The 21,983-nt window shown below is 36.8% G+C and overlaps 1 protein-coding gene across 6 annotated transcripts in view; it reads left to right on the forward strand.

Annotated features, from left to right (window-relative positions):
* STRN (striatin) overlaps positions 1–21,983 on the forward strand; it is a 67,768-nt gene that overhangs the window by 1,190 nt on the left and 44,595 nt on the right. For all 6 annotated transcript variants that reach the window (XM_032683109.1, XM_032683107.1, XM_032683110.1 and 3 more), the window contains exons 2-3: positions 11,529–11,632; positions 19,744–19,817. In XM_032683109.1, coding sequence (XP_032539000.1) covers positions 11,529–11,632; positions 19,744–19,817 — 178 coding nt within the window. The remainder of the gene's footprint in view (positions 1–11,528; positions 11,633–19,743; positions 19,818–21,983) is intronic.

Below are 21,983 nucleotides of genomic sequence, written 5' to 3' on the forward strand. Positions count from 1 at the left end.
GTACTGTCTTTGTCAAGAGAGTCTCGAGTCTGTTTAGCAATGCAAACCGCTTCTGGTTTTTGTTGGTTTTTTTGGACTGTTTTTTTTTTTTAATCTTTTTAATTGTACTTTGTATGGTAACATCAAACAAGTGCTCTGAGAAGAGTGGAAGATGTGACCTTCTTTCCTGAGGGTTTTTCTTGTAGGAATTTAAAGAAAGTGGTCATGAGGACAAGAGAGTAATTTTTGTTTTAACTGCAATGATTAAATGAGAAATTTGTTAGTAATTGAATCACGTTTCTATTCACTACATCCACTAAGTACTATGTAGAAAGTAACTAGCTTAGCTATGTATAAGAATAACATCCACTGGAGGCCCATAAATATCTTGACATTTTTTCATAGCTGATACAGACATCAAATATTGCTTTGGAGAAAAAAAAATCTATTTTACAGGACCTAAGAAATTCTGCCAGTGTGTTAAAAGTAATAACACTTTGCATATTTGTAGTTCCCTTCAAGAGAGGCTAGCATGCCATTCCTCCTTCTTCCCCAGGTATCCCTCAAAAGCTTGATGTTATGGATAAGATAGAGGAAAGAAGTGGAGTATTTAAACTATTTGTCAAAGTCCTGCATTATCAGTGACAGATAACCCCATCACAAGTTGTTTGCTTGAATGCCTTTGACTCTTGCCAAAACATCTCAATAAAGTTATAATTAGCTGTGGCTGGCAGTGCCATGAGCTGTAACAGCATTTATCTACTGCAGAGTCATGTTCAGGAAGGTGCAAAATTCTTGGCTCTGTCTATAGGCATCAGGCATTGAACGTCTGCTGTGACCATTTGCAGATGAATGTTCTTGGATCCATGTGAGAGGTTTGTGTTAGGGGTTCAGCAACTACAGGATGGCTTTTAGAAATTGTACGTGTACACAGGAAGGATGAGCAGCATTAATTAAATGTCCTGTGCTCCTTCTGAAGCCTTTTGTCGGTCTATATATTAGGAAATGTTTAACAGAATAATGGAAATTTGAGGTTGGGCAGTTTCTCTCTGTTGAGATAAAGATGCAGTGCTCCTCATTGTACTTAACTAGTCTTCTATCCAATGCAAGTTCCAGTGCTAGATTATCCACTCTCTTGGGAGGCTGTGTGACAAAGGACCTATTTTGTATGGTGGCTTTAGTATCCCATAATTTTTTCCAGCAATTCATCTTGTTTCTTAGAAGTAGCTTTCTTTCATCTCCAGTTCCTTACCTGCTATAATACTGAACTACTTGAGACACTATGCCACAGTATTACTGCGCTTGCCTTCTGCTCTGTAGTTGTTGTACCCTCTCTCCATAAAACACCTTTTAAGTCAGTCCCACTGTGATTTCCTGTCTTCCTTTTCCTCTCTGGGCTTCTTTTTATTTTCTCCTTTTCTTATCCTTGTAATTAATTGTGTGGAACTAAATGTGTATTCAGATAGAGTACCTTTCTGTTGTGTTAAGTGGTGCTTGTTCAGGTGACCCACACCCAAGGTAATAACATTTGTGAGTTGGCAGGCTGGACAGCTTAATCTCTGTTCTTAGTTACTGGTCTAGTATTGCCTTTCCAAGGTTTTTCTTCCCATCAGTGCCTATGTTTTGTTTTCCCTGGCAAGTATTCATGTTTACTCTGATTTTCTAATTATTTTTCTTGAACCTTTTGAAATTATTGTTGCCTCTATTGTATAATCTTCCTCATTCAGAGTGAAAGAGGACTTCAATATTTATATCTATGCAAGCATCATTAGTAAGCTGTGTATGTCAAGTAAGAAGGAAAATTGATTCATATGGGGTTCCCCTAGATGCTTATCTGCTGATTACATATTTCACTTTTAATGCTTGCTTTCTGTTTACAGTACTTTGACATCTGCAGATTGAAAAATTATCCTAAGAATAGATTTTCATGATGCCCTGTGAAGTAATTAACTAGGATAAAGACTAACGTTATTAATCCTCATTTAAATGTTCACAAACAGTGCTTTATGGCATTATAATTTATTTTCATATCTTTCAGAAATCATTAATTTTCCTTTTCTTAGGTTCTTCTAGCAGCTGCTTGGGAGAGTTGACAGGAAAGGGTTTCCTGTTCTGCAAGAGTTTTAAACTCTAGATTTTTTTCATTCTGCATTTTTTTGGACTGTGTTTCCGAGACATTTCAGAGTTGTCATTATGTGTTGGACAAGCCCATCCCAAAATAGCCAAGGGTTTGATCAAATGCATATGCAGGGCGCTGAAATCCATATCTTTGCTTGAGGCAAGCAGCGGTTGAGCTGCCTTCCATGTTGGTGTCTTGCCTGAGCCATACGTCTTCTGACTGGTTGTGAGTGATGGTTGTGGATGTTATTTCCCTTTTAATTAGCCATCTACTGCCCCCAGGGGAGAGCGATGAGGGCTCTGTCCCTGTGGCTGGGACCCCACAGAGCCAAGCACTGCCAATGCCTGTCCTTGTCCCAGCAAGTGACAATACTGTCAAGCTCTGCTGCTTCAGGGCTGGATGAGCTTGGAAGGCCTCTGTGTGTGTTTGTGGGTGTGTGTGTGTGTTTGGCTTTTGTTTTGGCTAGAAATTTTGTCTTTGCAAGCAATGCATATGTTACTGTGGAAAGTTTTCCTTCTGACAAACATTTTTCTGGCAAAAAATGCAGTTTCACAGATTTTGGCGTTTCTCTGCATTTCACAAGTGGTCTAAATTGCAACAAACTGCTATGCTGTATGTAACTGCTTGTATAGCCCCCATCCTGCTAAGGAATTTTCCAGCTTTTGTCCTCTTCACTACAGCGTTTTAACAACTTCTAACTAGTAACTGTTTCTTTAGAGTAGTAGACTGCATAGGAGTGGTGGGACCTGATAGCATTCCATGAAAATTGTTTTTCCTGGGTAAGCTTTCCTTTGAAAAGGTTTGCAAGGAAACTAGAGAGAATGGGTGGATACAATGTGCTTGTGTTTCCACAACTTTGTTAAAAATATTCCTTGGAGGACAGTGCCAAAAGAAAAAGAAAACACTACCCAAACGATAGGGAAAGAGATAATGAAATGAGATAAAATGTGGTTAAATGATAGCAAACAGCTGTAACAGAAGGAATGTGGTGGAAATAACAGATAAGCACTTGAGATCGGATGTGGAAGTCAGATTTGGTAATGTTAGCTCTCTGGGTGGGGGTCACGGATGGTGATCTTTCCCGTTGCTGCTGCTTTCCTCCTGCAAGAGGCAGACAGTGAAACCAGGCACGTTACATGGTGAGATTGTGTCCTTGGAGACAGACAAGTTAAAGTAATGAGGAGAAGGGGCAAATCAGACAGATGACTGTGGCTATTTATAGTGTGGTTTAGGACATTCGTTACTTGATTCAGAAATTGTTGATATTTACAGTTTGTTGGCTTTTAGATAACAGTCCTCTTGTTGGATTAAGTTTCTAGTTAAAAATCATTCTGATAGCTGGGTAATCTGTAATTTTTCTTCACAGAAAAAGTAATGAGCAGTGAGTTGGTGAAATCAGTTATTAAGTTAATTAAAAACTCCTGAAGATTTGGTTTAACCAATAAAATAGAAGATAAAATACAATTTGAAGAAGTTCTGTATAATATTTTCAAATATGATGATGTGGGTCAAATTTCTGAGATTCGCTATGAAAGATAAATTGGCAGAAGTGCTGTAGAAGTCTTCTGTAAAATTTTTTCTCTTAAGGCAGATACTACAAAAAACTCTGGTTAAATACCTCTCCACCCCAGAGAAGCAATAATTTCAACTTAATTGTTTTATTTATGTCAGATAAATCAAAAGAAAGGCAGAAGAAAATAAACCATGGTCAGAATACTGAGCTGTGTTTAGTTGGGAATGATGGTGCTAAATGGGTCTTGGTGACTATCATATATCCTTTCTTTTACAAACTTTTAAAGCAAACTTTCTATTTGCCAAATTCATGTAAAGCAAAGGAGAGAAACCTCTGTGCTCTTCTCTTTGCTTATATTGATGTTTGCCGGCTAATTCCAGTATACTTATTGATAAGCTCTCAGGGCTTGTTTTATTTAAGCTGGGATACTAGTGGGAGTAAATGTTCAGTGATGAAAGAGCACTATAGAAATTTGTAGAAGCAGAATGTAAATACAAACTGATGAGACTGGTTCTTTGCACATTTGTACCTGGTTTTTATAGTTGTTTGATTATTTTTTTTCAATTGCATAAATGATCTGACTATTTCCTAGCATCAGATATTCCCATTCTTCTCAAATCTATTAAACCTATAATTTAAAGTGTAGTGAAAACATGTTTCTTAAATGGGTCTAAGTCAGTTAGGAAAGTGCTGTAAATATTGACAGAAAGTTGCATTTAAAAAAAAGCAGAACATTTTATATTTTTCATGATTTGCTATAGAATTGTTGAATTAAACAAAAATGGAATAAATGGAGAGCTTTGGTTTTCAGTGTCAGGTTGTCATATGGTGAAATATCCTGTGTGTCTTTACTAGTGTACATTTATAATTTCAGTTGGTATTTCCGTGGCCTACTCAAATTTTAGCCCTTCTTTTTCTGTTGAAAGTCTTGACTCATGTCAGTTTTATTGCATCAAGAGTGTTTGAACAACAAGTTGCAAATGTAGCTTAGCCTTTATTGACATTTCAGTAGACAGGGAAACTTTGTTTAATTTTAGAACAGGCTGTGTAAAATTCCCCAAGGAAGGTCACATGTATCTCCAGAGACTTTTGGTTCATCTTAATTTATTACTGAGTGAACTAAGACTGTACAAATACCAAGCCTTAACTAAAACTGTTATCAGCACACAGTTTTCTGAGAAAATAGCTGTTGGTCAGCAACCTACTCACATATTTGGCTTCACAAGGCTGCCAAGCCTTGTCAAGTCCTCCTTTCTAAGTTTTTTAGCCAAAAAGTGGCAAGAACTGATTTTAAAGTAGATTAAGGATTGTTTTGTCTTTTAAATGCTGAGAAATGCTTAGATACCTGAAACAACTCTTCTGAATCATTTCAGAATGCTCAGAATCCAAGCTTTGCAGGCAATACACTAGAAATAAAAATACTCTGAAATGTGAAAACAAAGGTTCAGTTTATCTGAGTGACCTGTACATGGGCCTGTAGATGAATTCATTTAGAAGATGTTCTTTTCCTATTTGAAAAGAGTTTGCTGTATGCTCACTAGTATTGAATATATTGAAAATAGCCCAGTGACAAAGAAGTTAAATTAAAAATTGCAGTGTGGAAAGACTGCATTTTTTCTGCTCTTAGCCAGGAATATGTTTCCCTTTAGGGCAGTCACATAGGGCAGGATTGCAAAAGCATCAGAGCAAAAATGGCATGCATGATATTCATATCCAAGCTTGTAAACAGGAGGTGAGAACAAACTCATTTGTTTTTGTATCTGTTTCACTTGTTGTCCTAGTCAGTTCAGGGTGGTTCAAGCAATTCATGCTTGAATACAAGGAGTAGCTGATCCTGGATGTAGGTGTGAGGAATAGGAGTGTGCCAATTGCCTCTGCAAATGCTTGTGTGGTCAAGTCTGGTTCACAACTCTTTTTGTTACTGAAGCCAAATCTAAAAATCTCCTCCAGATTTGTTCTCCCTTGTCTTGCCATACCCCAAGTGATTCATTCAGCCTGTGAACTTCCATTGTCTCAGTTTAAATGTGGGCCATGAGTCTGTTTATCAGCTCTGGTGCTGATTGCTGTCGCTGCATTTCTGCCGTTCTTGTACAGCAAGTGGAAAGGAATTTGAGCATTTGCAATTTAGACTCCAGCTCATAATATGTGATTATTTTGTGACATGTCATTTCAGTGTTGCCTATAGAATTACAACATCACGTTTAAAAGTTGGACTCTTTTTGTGCTTATATCAGTCTACGTGCAGTGTGCTCTCGGGTCAAAAAAAAGTTAATGCTCACTGCTTAAGTAGGTGTACCACGAAAATTATTGGAGGTTTAGAGAGAATTTTCGCTTGTGAAGAATGATTAAATAAGCCGAATATACATTGCTTGGCTAACTCAGACACTATTTTGATGTTTGCAATTACCAGAACAGTGAAAGGCAGCACTGAAGAGTGGATGGAAGAAAGACTAACTCTCTGAGATCTGCCTAGTAAAACACTTCAAACCATGGAAAGACAAGTCTTCCTGTTTTTGAGATGTTTATGTTAGTAGTCAAGATATTGCCAGAAATTAATTGTGAAATAATTTTTTATTCTGGATCATTTATTAGGAGTTTTTCAGTCTTACTGAATTTTCTTTTCAAACAATGTTTTCAAAGAGATGAAGAATGTAAGTAAATGGCATTTTCAACCATCTTTTATTACTGTGAGCTAAATCTTTGAACTCTTTTTGGTGGTTTTTCAGGGTTTAGCTCTGATGCCAGTTTTAGGACATCTCTGAGAAGTCCAACAAAAATAATATGCCAGTAGCAGATTGTACTGTGTATTAGTTCCATGAGGTGTTATCGTCCAGCATGAGTGTGTTTGGAATAAATGGGATGAAGTACTTATGTGTGGGGTGAAGTGAAATATGCCTTGATGCTGTCAGTTGTTTCAGCCTGTGACCCCACTTCACTTTTGTGTTATCTTAAATGGCTACATGCCCTTACGAAAGCTTCCTAGCCTCTCTTGACAGAGTGCTAGTAGGTGTGCCTTGTGATGTTAAGTATGGTGCCTGAAAAATTGTTTGCTAGTTGCATTAGACCACTGATGTTTTCCTTCCCCCCTCCCCTGTACCTGTTTTTTATCTCTTTTCTTCTCACCCCCTGGGCATGCTACACTTATTTACAAATATACTTAAATATGCAGTGCTTCAGTGAGCCAGCTACAGTCTAGAATACTGAGTACCCTGGCAGCCTACAGAATCCTTCTGGCAGATCTTGGTAGACCGGTTAGCACAACTGTTTCAGATTGATTAATCTCTTTAATGTATTTTGTTATTTTAGCCATCTGCATATTTTTTTAAATACTTTTCTTGCAGTTTTTTTCCTCCTTTGTTCTCTTTCTCTTGACCAGTGAAAACCTTGTTGAATTATGGAAGCATTATATAGAGAATTGTAGCTCTTTGTCAAATGATGCCCATTGACCTTCAAGTGCCCATAAATTTGAAGTGAGGTTTACTTTAAAATATTAAGATAAATATTTTAAAGAAAAGAATAGGCTTTTTATAGCTCTTAAGTGTTAAGAATGAAAAAAGTTAAATTGCTTTTGAACTTGAAATAGCTGTAAAATTCAAGAACTGATAGAAGTTGATATTAAACATGCATCAGTTGTTTAGCAGTTGTAGTATGTTTATTTTTAAACAGTTTCTGTTAAAGATAAATATTCTTTATCTCGTGCTGTTTTATAGTGTCAAGGTGTCAGCCTAAAAAGGTGTCCAGATGTAAGATACTTTTTAACATCCTTGTAGTTGTGGTTGCTGATTCTAGGAAGTGTAGATTTCAATTTCAATTGATAAAATCCACACTTATTAAGATGCAATTTCATTATCTGATTATATTGTTATGCCTCCTAAGCCTGTATTAAGAAGTCAGCAGCATTTTATAAAAAGTTGTTTCTAACCCAGTGCTACTTAAAACCTTTTTGTCTACTTCACAGTAATGTGACTTTAGAGTCTTTTGGGGAATTTCTTAAAACAACAGTGTTGTTGCCTGTGAGAAATTTTTTTAATGTAAGAATGAATGTTATTTTTAAAATCTCTCAATAAAGAAGTGGAATAGTTAAGGTAGCTACAGTGCTGTTAATTTAGACCGGATGTGTATGACGCTTCTAAGTTTTGTTGCAGTTGATAATGTGAAACACTTCAGTGAGATAAAAAGGGGAAAAAGAATACTGAACTCTACAATTGCAACAGAAATAAGCTGTGCCAGGTATCTCTCTTCCCAGTGTTCTCTGGTTTTGTGTGGTTTTTTTTTTAATTTACTTTCTCCTACTCTCTTGATTTTAATTTCACAGTTGAGCTGGAATACAGTAACTTGTAGCACTTAGCCTGGAATAAATGAGAGGCGGATGCTGCCTTGATTCCTTGCTGCGGAGCCAGCGGGGCTGGGTGCTTCATGGAGAAGATGCGCCCCACCCATAAGGCAAGGAACAATATGAGGTTGTGCGTGATCTCCGTAGGCGATTTTGAGGTTTGTGATGACTAGCTTACAACCTGATGCATTTTAACCTCGTTAGTTAGAAGGTCAGTTGTCACGGAACCTGTTTGTTGGGAATATTTGCGAATTCTTGAAATTTTTGGCAAACCTTCCCAGGAGTGGCCAAAGCGCAAGTGTAGAACAGTGTTGCAGATCACTCAAAGCAGAAGTGCATCTCCTTTCTCTCCTGCTCACTCAGGTATAACACAGGCTTCAGGTTTGACTTGTGCTAAAGCTGCAGCTCTGGGAAGTGGCCTACAGAGTCTCAAACTATTGATAAAATTCCGTCATTTATGTGTGAATTATAAGAAAAGTGTAGTTGCTCAGTTCAGTTATACTTTTCATCCTATTTAAACGCAAACCTCTTACACGTTAAATGTTTGCACAGACATTTAGACAGGTGTTGTCTATGTATTTTGATTGGAAATAGTGATTCTGGAGTTATCGCTGTTTTGTTCTAGAGACTGAGAAAACACTGCTAGATGTCATAATTTGTTATTTTAGCTGTTTAAACTCAGTGTACTCGTTCAGTTTTCATTTATACTGCAAAATGTTTCTTTTATGGTCTGAACGTTTAGATTCCTTTGCACATTTTCAGTTAATTGCAAAACATTCTAAAGAATTAAGTCTGCTTAAGACATACGAACTGTAACTATTCTCATTTTCAGAGCCAGAATTTCTCAAAAATAGTGAGTATTGGACATAAGGCTGCTACTCTGAAGAAAAGCATAAACAAACTATGCTAGAAACTGTGCAGCCTCCAAGGAGAGAGCAAAATTATTCTCTGTTTCTTGATTTACCAGTAAAACTACCTATCTGTAAAATATATAGTAACGCTGAAGCATCCTAGCAATAAGCTTGTGTGGGGCTGAATACTTGGCTTGTGGATTTGACTCCGTTGTTGTTGCATGCTTTTTGAGTAAGAAACACGAGGATTTCATGGAAGTCCAAGAAAAAGAAAAGCTATAAGACATCAGTAAGAGCATTGACGTACTACTGACAGTAAAAGATGTCCGCGTGAAGGTGGTGTTGTATGTCCTTTCTTAATCATATCCATTAATGTCTTTCCCTCTTACAAAAGTAAGCTGTCAAAACTACTGAGAAGTTGCATTTTTTATTTTGTTTAGCCTGCTACCAGTGGAAGATGACTTTAGCCTCAGTTGTTAGCATGGTAATGCTGGTTTGACCTTTGTAGTATAGCAGTACGTGAGCAGGGTCATTACTGGCTGTCCTTTGCCAACCTGCCAGATAAAAAATGCTTTATTCCAGTGTGTTCATTCAGTTCATTCTTGGTTAGAATTGCTTGAAGACAGCAGGTCACATCATAGATCATATCAGCTTGTGTCCTGATGGCATCGAATGATCTTTCTCATTCCAGCCAAATACATATTTACATCACCTTCTACTGTTTTGGAAAGTGTGTTTTGATGTTCTCTCACTTTTTGACTAGAAGGGAATGTTTAGTTCTGCTGGGCATATTTGGAGATAGGGAGAGAGAATCTGGGTGTCTGCACAGTTACTGCACACTGAGTTATACGTGTTTGAGGCGTTCCTCTTGTTACTCAGATGGTGACCTTGTTGAGTTGACATGCTTCTTGCACAGTTACATTCCTCAGGGGAGGAAATGCTGACTCTAGCACCACCATTTCTTTCTTCTGTGCCTTTCTTTAAACCTGAGTGTAAAATGAACATTAGAATTCAATTGTAGTTTCTTGTTCATCCCAATTCAAGTGTTAAGTGGAAAGAAAGCTTGATGCCAGAGCAAGAGACCTTTCTTTTGATTCAGTTGACTTTTTTTTTTTTTAAATTCAGATGTGTTTCCCCTATTGAAGTTGAAGACTGACTTTGTTGGAGAACAGCCAGTGTTTTTCACTTGACATAAACTGGCTGCTCTAGTTGGTGACTGGCAGTTAAAGACCCTTCAGGTGTTTGTCAAGCTGTTTACTGGCTGTACTTGAGCAATAAAATTATGTCAGCTGGTGTCATATTTTAGAGCAGCTGCTATAGATGGCCACCAACAAGTGGCCTTTTAGAGTAAGATTCATCTTGTCTGGTTTCCAAAATTCAACCGAGTTAGTTGTATGCATTCACTTTATAGTTGATGGAGAGAAAATGACATTTACAGGCTCTGTTTTTTCTCACCTTGGAGTAAAAATCTGCAGTCAGATAAATTATTCTTCAGAAACGACTGTCTCCATTAACTAAACTGTCTGGGGACTGCTTGCAAGGTTGTGAGGATAACATATTCCTGCTCATTTCTCCCTGACTTTCCCTAGAGATTGGTACAGAGTGCAGTGCCTACAGAAAACACTTACAGGCCTGCAGTGGGCATTTGTATAAATGAAAGGCTTATTGGTCTTCATGTTCAACAACTGATGGTCTAGACCAGTTGCCTTTTATCCTGTTTGTGCTTCTCAAGAGACAAATGAGATGCTTGGAGACTTTGCTTCAGAGGTGACAGAAAGCTTCTGATCCTGAAAATGGCAGGTGGCTTGCAATGCCAGGTGAGGCTGAGGCATGAAGTGGTGACTGCCTGTAGGTATTTGTCTAAAAGTGTATTCATGAATTGAGCAAGCACAAGAACTTGCATCTTATAATGGACATGATTTGAGCATTAGGTACAAAAGCAGGTAGTTCTTCCTTTAGGATTAGGAATTAGGATCTTGTATTTATCATAGCTTTTTATTTGAAGGAGATTTTTCACAGGCAACTAAATACTTACTCTGTACTGGAAGTTGATAAAGGTTAACTGTGTATTTTCTACTTGACTTTATTTACTTCTGTACCATTTCTCTCTGTCTCCCTCACCAAAATACCTTTCCCTGTTTTCCTTTTTTTTCCCTGTCTTAATTACAGTATTTCTGGAGAACTTTCTTTAACCTATTTTAGTAAGTATCATAATTAACACTGTATTACAAATGGGGTTTTATTTTTCTTTCAGTTGAACATGGTTTACATTTTTTTACTAGTATCATGTAGCTAACATGTATCTATAGAACAGTACACTAATTATACCATACATCAGTTAGTGAGCAGAAATACTTTGTCATCATCTTCTGCTTATTGTTGGTAAATACTTTTATCTGCTGAAGGCTTTTTGTTTGCTTATTTTATCTATTCCTTATCCTTTATTGAATGTTTAGCCAAGAGAGGAAATAAACTCTGTCAGACGAACCAAAATTGTTTTATTTCTTATCTTTTTCTTCCTTGTTGTTTTTGATCTGTAATGAGCATGCAGTTTAGAAGCCTTATCTTTGCAGTGTTTTGTGTAAGCACTTAATGTTTATGAAACACAGTGAGCTGATTTCTTTTGAACTCTACAAATAAATTTTAAAATAACTTGGGAAGACACACAAACCTAGGAGCTATGCTGAATGATTTTGAGGAAGCAGATTCTAAACTGAACCCTTTCTTTTGCAGGCCCAGATTGCCTTTCTTCAAGGTGAAAGGAAAGGACAGGAAAATCTGAAGAAGGATCTAGTGAGAAGAATCAAAATGCTGGAATATGCACTTAAACAGGAAAGGTATGCTGCTTTAGTGATGAACACATAACGAAGAAATTCTGAAGACAGATACTTTATTTCTCTTCTTTATTTTAAAAAAACAAGAAATATTTTTTCTGTATATGCTCAGTTCTCAAATTGACAAATAATATTATACTAAATAAAACCAGTAGTCTAAATGTCTGCATTATAGTAAGAACAATAGATAACATTATACTGCTACAAAAACATGCTAATAAAACCCATGGTTGATCAATAAAGAATGCTTTTTCCTTGGTAAAATTCCACCTAACTGAATAGATTATACCTCAGAATTACTGTGTATTCCCTTTTTGTTCAAAGTACTAGCTTTGTTTAATAATATGTGACAACTGAAATCTTAAATAACGGTTTTCAGTCTAGTAACTACTAGCCTTTAATCTTGCTAAGTTTTTTGTCTTTTCAATATGAAAGACTCTACAGAAATATCTTCTGGAAACTAATTGTGTGAGAGATAAGCTAGAGAGATGGTCTGATTCCACCAGGATGAGGTTCAACAAGGCCCAAGTGCCGGATCCTGCACTTTGGCCACAACAACCCCATGCAGAGCTACAGGCTGGGGACAGAGTGGCTGGAGAGCAGCCAGGCAGAAAGGGACCTGGGAGTTTGGATTGACAGGAAGCTGAACATGAGCCAGCAGTGTGCCCAGGTGGCCAAGAAGACCAGTGGCATCCTGGCCTGGATCAGGAACAGTGTGGCCAGCAGGAGCAGGGAAGTGGATAAGTTGTATATCTAGTTTATTTTATGTAATTAAATAAAATGAGTAGGAACTGTTCTACACTGTAATATACTCAGCACTGGTGAGGCCACACCTGTGTTCAGTTCTGGGCCCCTCAGTTCAGGAAGGATATTGAGGTGCTGGAGCAGGTCCAGAAAAGAGCAACAAGGCTGGTGAAGGGACTCAAGCACAAGTCCTATGAGGAGAGGCTGAGGGAGCTGGGGTTGTTCAGCCTGGAGAAGAGGAGGCTCAGGGGAGACCTCATCACTCTCTACAACTCCCTGAAAGGAGGTTGTAGCCAGGTGGGGGTTGGTCTCTTCTCCCAGGCAACTGTCAGTAAGACAAGAGGGCATGGTCTTAAGCTGTGCCTGGGGAGGTTTAGGTTGGATATTAGGAAGAAATTCTTTACAGAGAGGATAATCAGGCATAGGAGTGGGCTGCCCAGGGAAGTGATGGATTCTCCATCCCTGGAGGTTTTTTAAGATGAGAGTGGATGTGGCACTTAATGCCATGGTCTAGTAACCACGGTGATGTTGGATCAAGGATTGGACTTGATGATCTCAGAGGTCCTTTCCAACCCGGCTGATTCTATGATTCTATTCTATGTTCGTGTTTGCCAGTTGATCAATTTCTATTTTTTTGTTCATGGGGATTTTCAGTAGAAGTCCCCAGTTTCCTTTATTCCTACCTACACTTTCCTGTTATTCTAATCTTTGAGGCAAACAAGTTGGGTTTTTTAATCATGTTTTCAGAAATCTCTCTGTTCAACTGATTTATTTTAGGCCAAATTTAGTTATATCTTTTTTAGTAGCAAAATGTAATTTAAAATTCTTGAATAAAGAGTATGTTTATGTTACTGTTGCAAAACAATAATTGCTTACATACCATTTTCCTATCAGATAATTCCTGCTTCTCTTTAATAAAATATTAATAAAATAAAACTCTCAAATAGTTTATGTTAGTAGAAATAATATTTAAAATATACACATTTGCAAATGGGGAATAGGATATTGCTGCTAGATAATTTAAAATGGGTGCTATTGGTTGTGCAACACTGTATAGCATTTAGATTTACTCATCTTTAGCAGAAGACATGCCTTCTATCATCCAGTTCCTCTCTTTCTGGTAGGAACCAATTCATCTGCTAACATGGAGCTGCAACCAGTTTTCTGGCCAGCGTTTGCCTCAGGGCTCCAGTGTACTTGCTTCCCCTTTGGGGAGTTCTTGAAGGAATGCTTAAGGTAGATACTCTTTTTGCCCAGGCATTGGGTACTGATCTTATATCACATAGCAAGAAAAATATCAAATGTATGCATAATGGAGATTGCAGATTGTAGCTGTGGAAAGGCTCACATTTGAGGCATGATTGCAAGGCTTAGAGTCACAATAAGAGACAATAGAGTATGTTCTTGTTCAGTTAAATATATACTCTAAGTTATATATATTCTGTGAAGATTTCTTGTATTTCAAAATTGAGGGAGCTATTCCTGGTTAGTTAAAGGCATCTCTAGTGCTTCATGTTCATAACCAAGACAAATTGGCAATCAAAAATTATCAAACTATGTTAATACATTTCTGTGTGCTATCAGAGAAACTTTGTAACATTTAAAAAAAAAAATCAAAAATTAAACTCCCATATGGATAGTGAAAATGTTCCTCAGTTTTAATCTGTAAAATCCACCTAAATTATGACATTTAAAGTCTAGAGCAGTAGTCCCTGCCAGGATTAGGAAAAAACACCTGGTGCCTTCTTATTAGCAGGTTGTATATTGGTATCTTCTGTCTTTTGTTGTATGCTTTTCTGCAGTGTATGGCACTAACCTTCATTACTCAGGTCAGTAGGCTACAGTCAGCTGGTCTGATCCAGTGTGACAGTTTCAGTACCAGTGTGCAATGGTTCTGTAAGTAAATGTGATGCTTGTGACTGGTGTGTCCTAGAGACAGCTATTTATGAGTTTGTGGTTTTAAACAGCAGTTTTATTTGCCAGTTTCTGAAGAAACAGTCTTGTATTTCTGCTGGAAATGTCTCCCAGCAAGTGTTCTTGCTTGATACTTCAAAGAATGGGAACATGCTGAGCTTGGAAGCACTACTCTCTTTCCCAGCATTTTCCTGAATCAGCTGTCAGCCAGGTCAGGCCGTAGTCAGCTGCAATGCTGGCTTTTTCTGCTGGGATCTCAGAGCTGGTAAATGAGATCCTACAAGGTAGGAAGAAGACATTTCTGTCAAGTTAGGGGAAGGTTGATGCGGTGTGAGGGGGAAGGGAATCATTCTTGTATTCCTTCATTTCTGTCCTGGCCTTGCAGTATACCAAATGTTTCTCAGCTAGATGAACTAAGTTATGAGTAATGGGACAGAATATGTAATTGTGGCCCAGAGGACTCCCATGTTTGCAATGCCCTTAGGAGAAGGTGCCATTGGTTTTCTCAAATACATGCTTTTATGAGCTCCTGTTCTTTATAGTGGGTGTTCAGCATTTCTTTTATCAACCAAATGGTTTCAAATTTTAATATAAATAAACAGCTTCATGAGCATTGTTGTTATTCTCTGTTTGATGTCATGTCATTTTGTGGTGGGTGAGGTAGAAAATTACTTACTGATTGTCATGGTTTTCTGACAAATGTAATTTAGTGTTTGGTCTTTATTTCAGTGATTGTGAGATTACCTTTTTGTCGTGTGCATAGGAAGGCCGATTATTTCTGCTGGAGTCTTAATAGACTAAATAGCAAAGAGCTTAGAAGGAGCTAGTGTGTAATTGAGACTAGCATTTTTTCAACAGCAGTTTTGATGTAGTTTTGCCAACTCCCAGTAGATTGCAGTGTGAGGCTACTCACAGTTGAGGGTTACTTTTTATGACTTTATCAATAATTACTCCCCCACCAGTAAATTGCATTGTTGCCTCTGAATTTTCAGGAGCTAGCTGAAATGTAGTACTGTTTCTCTCAAGTACATGTCCTATTTCACTTAGTCTAGCTCGCTTCCTGTCTTAACATATTTCAACCAAAGAACTGGACTCTTGAGCCATGTCTCTAGAAACACTTGATTTAATTTTGTGTTGTTTTCTGCGCTGGTGTGTCTGATCAGTGTAAGGCTGGCGCCTTCTACCCTGTGTAGAATATCTTACCGTGCTGTTCCTGGCAGTCATTCTTGTTTATGTCTCTTGATTTGGCGTCGGCTCCCAGATCTTCTGCGGATGTTTTGGCAGGCTCCCTCAGCACAGCTGGATTAGATGCTTCAGGTCTGGCGACAGATATTTCCAAGAAATAGTGGCCTGTTTTGATTGGGGTCAGACTTTTTTCTGTGTGAAGTATTCAGAAAAGTTTCACTGCTCTTAGTCTTAGGAAATTTAGAAGGATGACAGCTTTTAGCTTTTTCCTAAGCAGCTCTTAAAATGTTGTGGCAGCCATGTTGAATGTCTCCAAGCCCTGGTTGCATAGAAGACACATAGTTCAAAGAAAATACTGCTAATCAAGAAAGGACAATTGTGTAATGAAGGGCAAAAGCCAAAGAAGTGCTAATATTCATTCTTATCTTAGTGAGGGCATCTACCCAGCAACGTATTTTCATACTACCGAAATAGCTTTCTTCCAAACAACTTGAAGGCTAGTTTTCAGATGGAAAATACCTTCTATGAAGTTGTATCCTTCAGGTAGTTATTTTCAAGTAATTTCTCTGTCTCTGCATACTGTTAATGATCCATATGTAATGAAAGGTAAATCATTCAAGTTGAACAAGTTCAGATAATAAATCTTTGTGACTTGTTTCCCTTTTTCTTTCCCACAAACCACTTGTTTTTGACCAGATGATGCAAAGGTTGGTGAAACATTGATTTTACTTCATACTTATTTACACAAAAAAAGACCTTTTTTTTGTGATGATAGTATCACACTGCTGTGAACTGCAGAAGGCCATTTTAAAGCTGTTAATAAGTGGCCCGTGTGATTTCTGAAAAAGTGAAATTAGATGTGACAGGTGAGCAGATGATGTTGTTATAGAAATAGATTAAATTAAAATGTGCTAATTGAATAAGCTCTAATCAGAATTTGTATAGAAAAGAATTCAAGGTTATTTTGTGAGAAGTTTGATAACCTTTGATTACAATATGTATAACTGAATGGTCAAGACTCTACCTTCCAGTCTTGGTGTCTGAATCACAGTTTTCAGCCCTTTTCTTAGTGTACTTTAGAAAGAAGATTGTTTCTCTTGCATACCTGTGATATTTTCAACTGTGCCATAAAAAAGTTTCTGAAAATAAATCTCATACTTGCTGCTTGAAGAAGTGTAGAAAATACTTCCTTGATGGACTGTTAGTGGTCTATATTGATTTTATGGGATTTTTTTTTTAATATTCCTCTGAACTTTAGAAGCATACTGTAGCTGAAGATGAGTTCACTGAGTCAAGTACTATGACATGATACTCATGCTTCTGTTTCAAGTCTGTGACTTGCTCAGACACAGGAATTTGTACTAAATTATTTTAATTTAGCCTTATTTTAATTTATGTAGCCTTGGGGTTTTTTTGTCATTCTGTGCTTTTTGTTTTTAACTTTCCCAACAATATTGAAAATAAATATTGGTTTATTGGATTTTCAGCTCTTCAGTTACGTCTCTGTTAGAAGAACAACCTCTCCGGTTCTTCTGCCTTATCTGTAGTGCTACTGGTCTCTCTGCCTGTGATATACAGAGTTAGATCTTCTAAAAGATGAAATCTTAGTCCAGCTTGGCCTTAAAATAGATTTAAGGACCAGTGGTGTACAAGACCATGTAATCTGCATTATCCTCTTGAAGTAAAGAATAACAACAAAAGCTTTAAAAGCTGTTGCATTATGAGGTGCAACCAGTTACAAAAACCTGCTATTAACAGTTTAAAATGTGAATAGAATGAAAAAGTCTCATTTTGTTGAACTGACTTTATAATGCTTTTACTAAGAGGAAAGAAGACTATTACTGGTGATTTAAGAGGGAAAGAAATTTAAAAAATGAGCATACATGGATTTAGGAGATGGAAATAAATATACTGAGAAGTTTCAAAATCTGCAGACTGAATCTTTAAAAGATGGATTTTGGAGAACATGGGAGAGATATGAGGAAAAGGAAATGTACAAGGAATGATCCTTTCAGTGAACCTAGCAAATATTTTACTTAGGTAGGAAATTATTAACAAAAACCTGATAAGAAAATTAGTGAATGCTTAGAGCATAGGGGAACTCTGCGTAAGACCAATGAACTAAAAGCAAATGCTACAAAAACTAACTGCTTTCTGAAATTATTTGAAGGAATTGAGTAGAACACAGCATATGTCAGTAATCCAGATTAAAGTAGAGTATTAATATTTGCTATGTTAAGTCAAATCAAAACGGATTAAACAGTAAGGTCACTTGAATTCATGACTGTATAAAAAAATTGTAATGTTTAAAGTTGGTGAGGTGGGTTCATGATAGAGGATTTCCTAATTCTTGATTAATCATTACTTTTTAATAGTGATGGTGGGGGAAAAAGTAAACATAGCCTCAGTATTAAACAATAATATTTTACCAGGGTAACATCTCTCTGCTGGTGAGGTGTAAGAAACAGATAATTGGAAAAGGAAAGACAAATATTTTGATTGAGCATCCAGCTTTGATTTTATTCTGTTCTTCGTTATTCTTTTCTGTACTGACCAGAATGTTTAACCTTCACTCATTACTGTTAATACATTCCAAGTGCATCCTTTCTCCTTTCCTTGATGGTTGCTGCTCAGCTGAGTTAGAACTTAGTGCTCTGGCTCTTGGGAATTTGGTTCCTTCGTTTGTCTATGTTGCTACACCTAAGAGGCACTTCTTCACTCTTCACTTACCCTTCTCATTCAGAGTTAAATGTTTATTATCATTAAAATGCAGTTGGATTAGTAGGAAGCTAGTACTGTCAATACTGAAGCATAAGAACTACCAAGCATCAGTTCCCTCAGCACCATTTTGTTAGAAATAATGAGTTTTCTTGGTGAAATAAGAAAAGGCAAAAGAAAACAGTGATGCAGTGAAGATGTTTGAGAAACAACCAGGTGTATGTAACAATCAAGAGGTGTAGGTAACTTGAAAACATTTTCTACAGTCGTTCTTTATACAGTCATTTGAGCTTAGCGAGACTTGCTTCATACAATTACAAAGTGTCACATCTGTTAATTTTTTAAAAAACACATTTTGAGTGGAAGAATTCCCTTGTGACCAGTAGAATTAATGGACTCATTTTCATGTTGGTGTATTTGAGAGGTTTTTTTCTCTTTTGTAGCCTGTGTCTTGCTGCCCTACACCTAGCTCTGTACATTTGCATAGGAACTGTGTGTATGTGTGTATTTGATGGCTGTCCCACTACTGCCAGGCTGCACACTCAGCATTTTCTGAGTTCTCTGCCTTTTGTTCTAGGTAGGAACTAGTATAAGTGCCACTCTTCTACCCAGTTGTAAATGTCTACAAAACTTTATAGGGCATCAGGATTTTGTTTTGAGTTGTCTAAATTTTCATGTTTGGCAGAAAACAATCTTATAAAGTTATAGTGAGTGTGAGAGAAGGAGGGAACAGATTGTAAAACTAGCTAAGGCTTTCTTTGCCTCAGTTTCTCTGTTATGGTGTTGTAGGACTACTCTAATGAATCTTGAAGAATTTATGTGTGCATTTGCAATCCTGTACCACTGTGGTGTTATTTCGTGTGTTTAAAAGTCTTTACTGACTCTGTAGTAGGATGAAGCTTTTCAAATTAAAAAACGTTTCCTTTTTTTTTAAATAGCTACTCTTGTTATTGTATGGCATACTTTGTGGGGTTTATTACATTAGACCTTCTGAAGGCTAAATATTTTTGCACTTGGTCAAGTGACAGATGTAGCAGCTTTGAGAGAAACTGGGGTAGGTGAGCTGTCACTGCTAAATCTCACTTATAATAGTTCTAAATGAGAACTTGCTGCTGTTGGAAAGCACAGCATTTTGAAGAATAAAACTAAAGTTTGCTTAATGGAGGTGACAATATGAGATATGAAGTAGATGGTGCTGAACTGACATGGATAGTAAAAAATGTTTCACAGTGAAACACTGGGGGAGGGAAGCAGAGGAGCAGCTTGTGTCCACAGGGAGGGAACCTTTTCTGTAGCAAGAACATTTTGTAAAATCTGCAGTCTACTGATCCCTGTGTTTCATCACTATTCACTTTGCATGTAAACTTTGGAAAAAATAATTAAACAAAATCACTTATTGGAAGTTGTGGTCAAATGATTTGTTTTGTGTTGTTCCTAGCCTAGAAGAAAGGAATGGCTTTTCAAGTGAAAATTGGTGACATTTGTGTGTTTAGAGATACCCTTTATATGTGCTAATATTTTTTTTTCCATTTTTTTCCTTTTTTTTCTTTCAGGGCTAAATATCACAAATTAAAATATGGCACAGAATTGAATCAGGGAGATATGAAGCCACCAAACTATGATTCTGGTAAGAATTTATTAAACATTAGGTCATTACTGGCATAAAAACATAACTGCAGTTTGTGCAAATGCTGAATTGATAGTGTTGATAAAATAAGTTGCTAAATGGAAGCAGTGAGAATAGAGGTAATTAATAAAGACTGTATTTTACTCTTGTACAATTAAAAACAATGCTAATGCTCTAAAAGAGTCTATTAATAAATCAAATTAGTTTAGATTTAAAAAAATCCAAACCCAAAAGAAAAATCTACTCTTGGAGAATAGTTTTTTCTCTCCCTTAGTGATGTGTATGGATATTTTAGAACAGGATGATACTAGATTCATAGCTGTAGAGTCCTTTTATCTTTGGATAATTTATCTGAATGAAATATATAGTACATAATGTTTTGTTCAATTACCTCAGTGATATTTCGAGAGAAAAATAATGAAAGTACATATTAGACATAAGTGAGAGTTTGTGAGTGGGGGATTTATTTAGAGAATTCAAATCATCATTGGAGATGCATTCAACTAACTTCAGTGTAATGCTGTAAGAGGACAGTTTTTCGCCTTGGTCTCTGGAAAGCTGATTTACTTTCATAGAGTTTTCATCTCCTACTTCAGACAAATAGATATAAGCACTGAACTTGAGGAATTAAGAATTTAAATTATTTCCTTTTATTCCTCTATCTCCCTATCCTTTCCTCAGAAAAAAAAGAAGAGGTACAGAGATTTGGTTACAGGTCAAGCCACTGAAAGAAGTAATAGGTGATGGTTTTTGTATCTTAGTCCCCTGATACTCTTACTAAAACGAAATTGGAGCTCCTGTACATAAAGGTAGATCATAGAAAGTCTGCAGACCTCAGCTTTGTTACTTGGTTTATGGAGGGGACGTTCTGGTTTACTGTCATGGTTAATTCTTACCTCATTAGTTTCAGAAGGTCAGTAATAAAACCCTAAACAAACAATAAATCCAACTCCACACCAACTGCTAAAGACTTTTCTTGTTCAAGTTATAATGAATTTTTGAGATATTTTACTTCATGTTATTATCAAGGTTGTTTCCTTAACTAAGTGGAAGACTCCAATCTTTATTTGGACCATTAGAAAACCTTGTTCTGACCATACTAAAATCCTAGACAGCTTCTTTTTTTTTTTTGTAATTTCTCAGAATGCAGCTACAGCATGTTGCTCCAGTTTCCAGGGGAGGAATGTCATGCAAGGCCTGTCTTGCGAGCAGAGCCATAGCCTGTGCATTACTTCTGCAAAATGAACTTTAGTGCAATTACTTTTGTTAAAATTCCATTATCCTCATTTATCCCATTGTATTCTATATATGTAGCTATCAGAAATGTATACTTTTGTTCTATATTAAATATGGACTGATTAGTGATACACTTAAAGTAGAAACTTTGTTATAGAAATTTTGTTATAATGCTCCTTTGAAGTTGTCTTTAATAGATAGTTGAATGTCCATATATTTTCACTGCTCTGTCCCTGTTTTTCCTGCCCAGTCATGAAAAAATGTGAAAGTGTTCGTAGTAGTTCTTCCAAATGGGTCCTTTTTGATTGTTTTGTTTATAATCACTTGGGAATCAGTAACACAATTTAGAAGAAAAGAGTTCCATCTCCTGGTAAAGGGATGCCTTTTTAAAAAAAGGGATGCCTTTTTTAAAAAAAAAAATTATACTATTTGTGATACCTTCTGCTATTATTTGCTCATGATGCAAGTCCCTCTGTTCCTATCTATGAACCATTGTCACTGCTAGTGGTCATCAGATTTGAGGAGACTAAGCACAAGAGCATTCTTACCTGTGGATGTAGTTAATAGTGCCTTCAGAAGAAGGGTTTTTGCTTTCCAAAGGAATTTTCAGGCAGATTTACCTCAGTCATTTTTTAATAATTATAGACTGAGCTTTGGTAGCTGTGCTTCGGATCCAGCTGTGTTCAGTTGTCATTGGAAAATTATTGTGCAGTTGATTATTTCCTGTGGTTGCCATTAAATGAATTTGTGAATTTGAGATGGCTAAAACTCATATGGCTCTCCTTGCATGTGAATTCTGATCAATCTTTGATAGTTTCTTTGGGTAGGTGTTGGGGTTTTTTGTGTGTGGCATTAATTCAGTTTAAAGGTAAATGGCTTCCTGATGAAAATAATAGCTTTCCCACATCCCATATCAAGTTACTCGTAGGA

The sequence above is a fragment of the Chiroxiphia lanceolata genome, chromosome 3 (genome assembly GCF_009829145.1).
Source record: "Chiroxiphia lanceolata isolate bChiLan1 chromosome 3, bChiLan1.pri, whole genome shotgun sequence".
Lineage (NCBI taxonomy): Eukaryota > Metazoa > Chordata > Aves > Passeriformes > Pipridae > Chiroxiphia > Chiroxiphia lanceolata.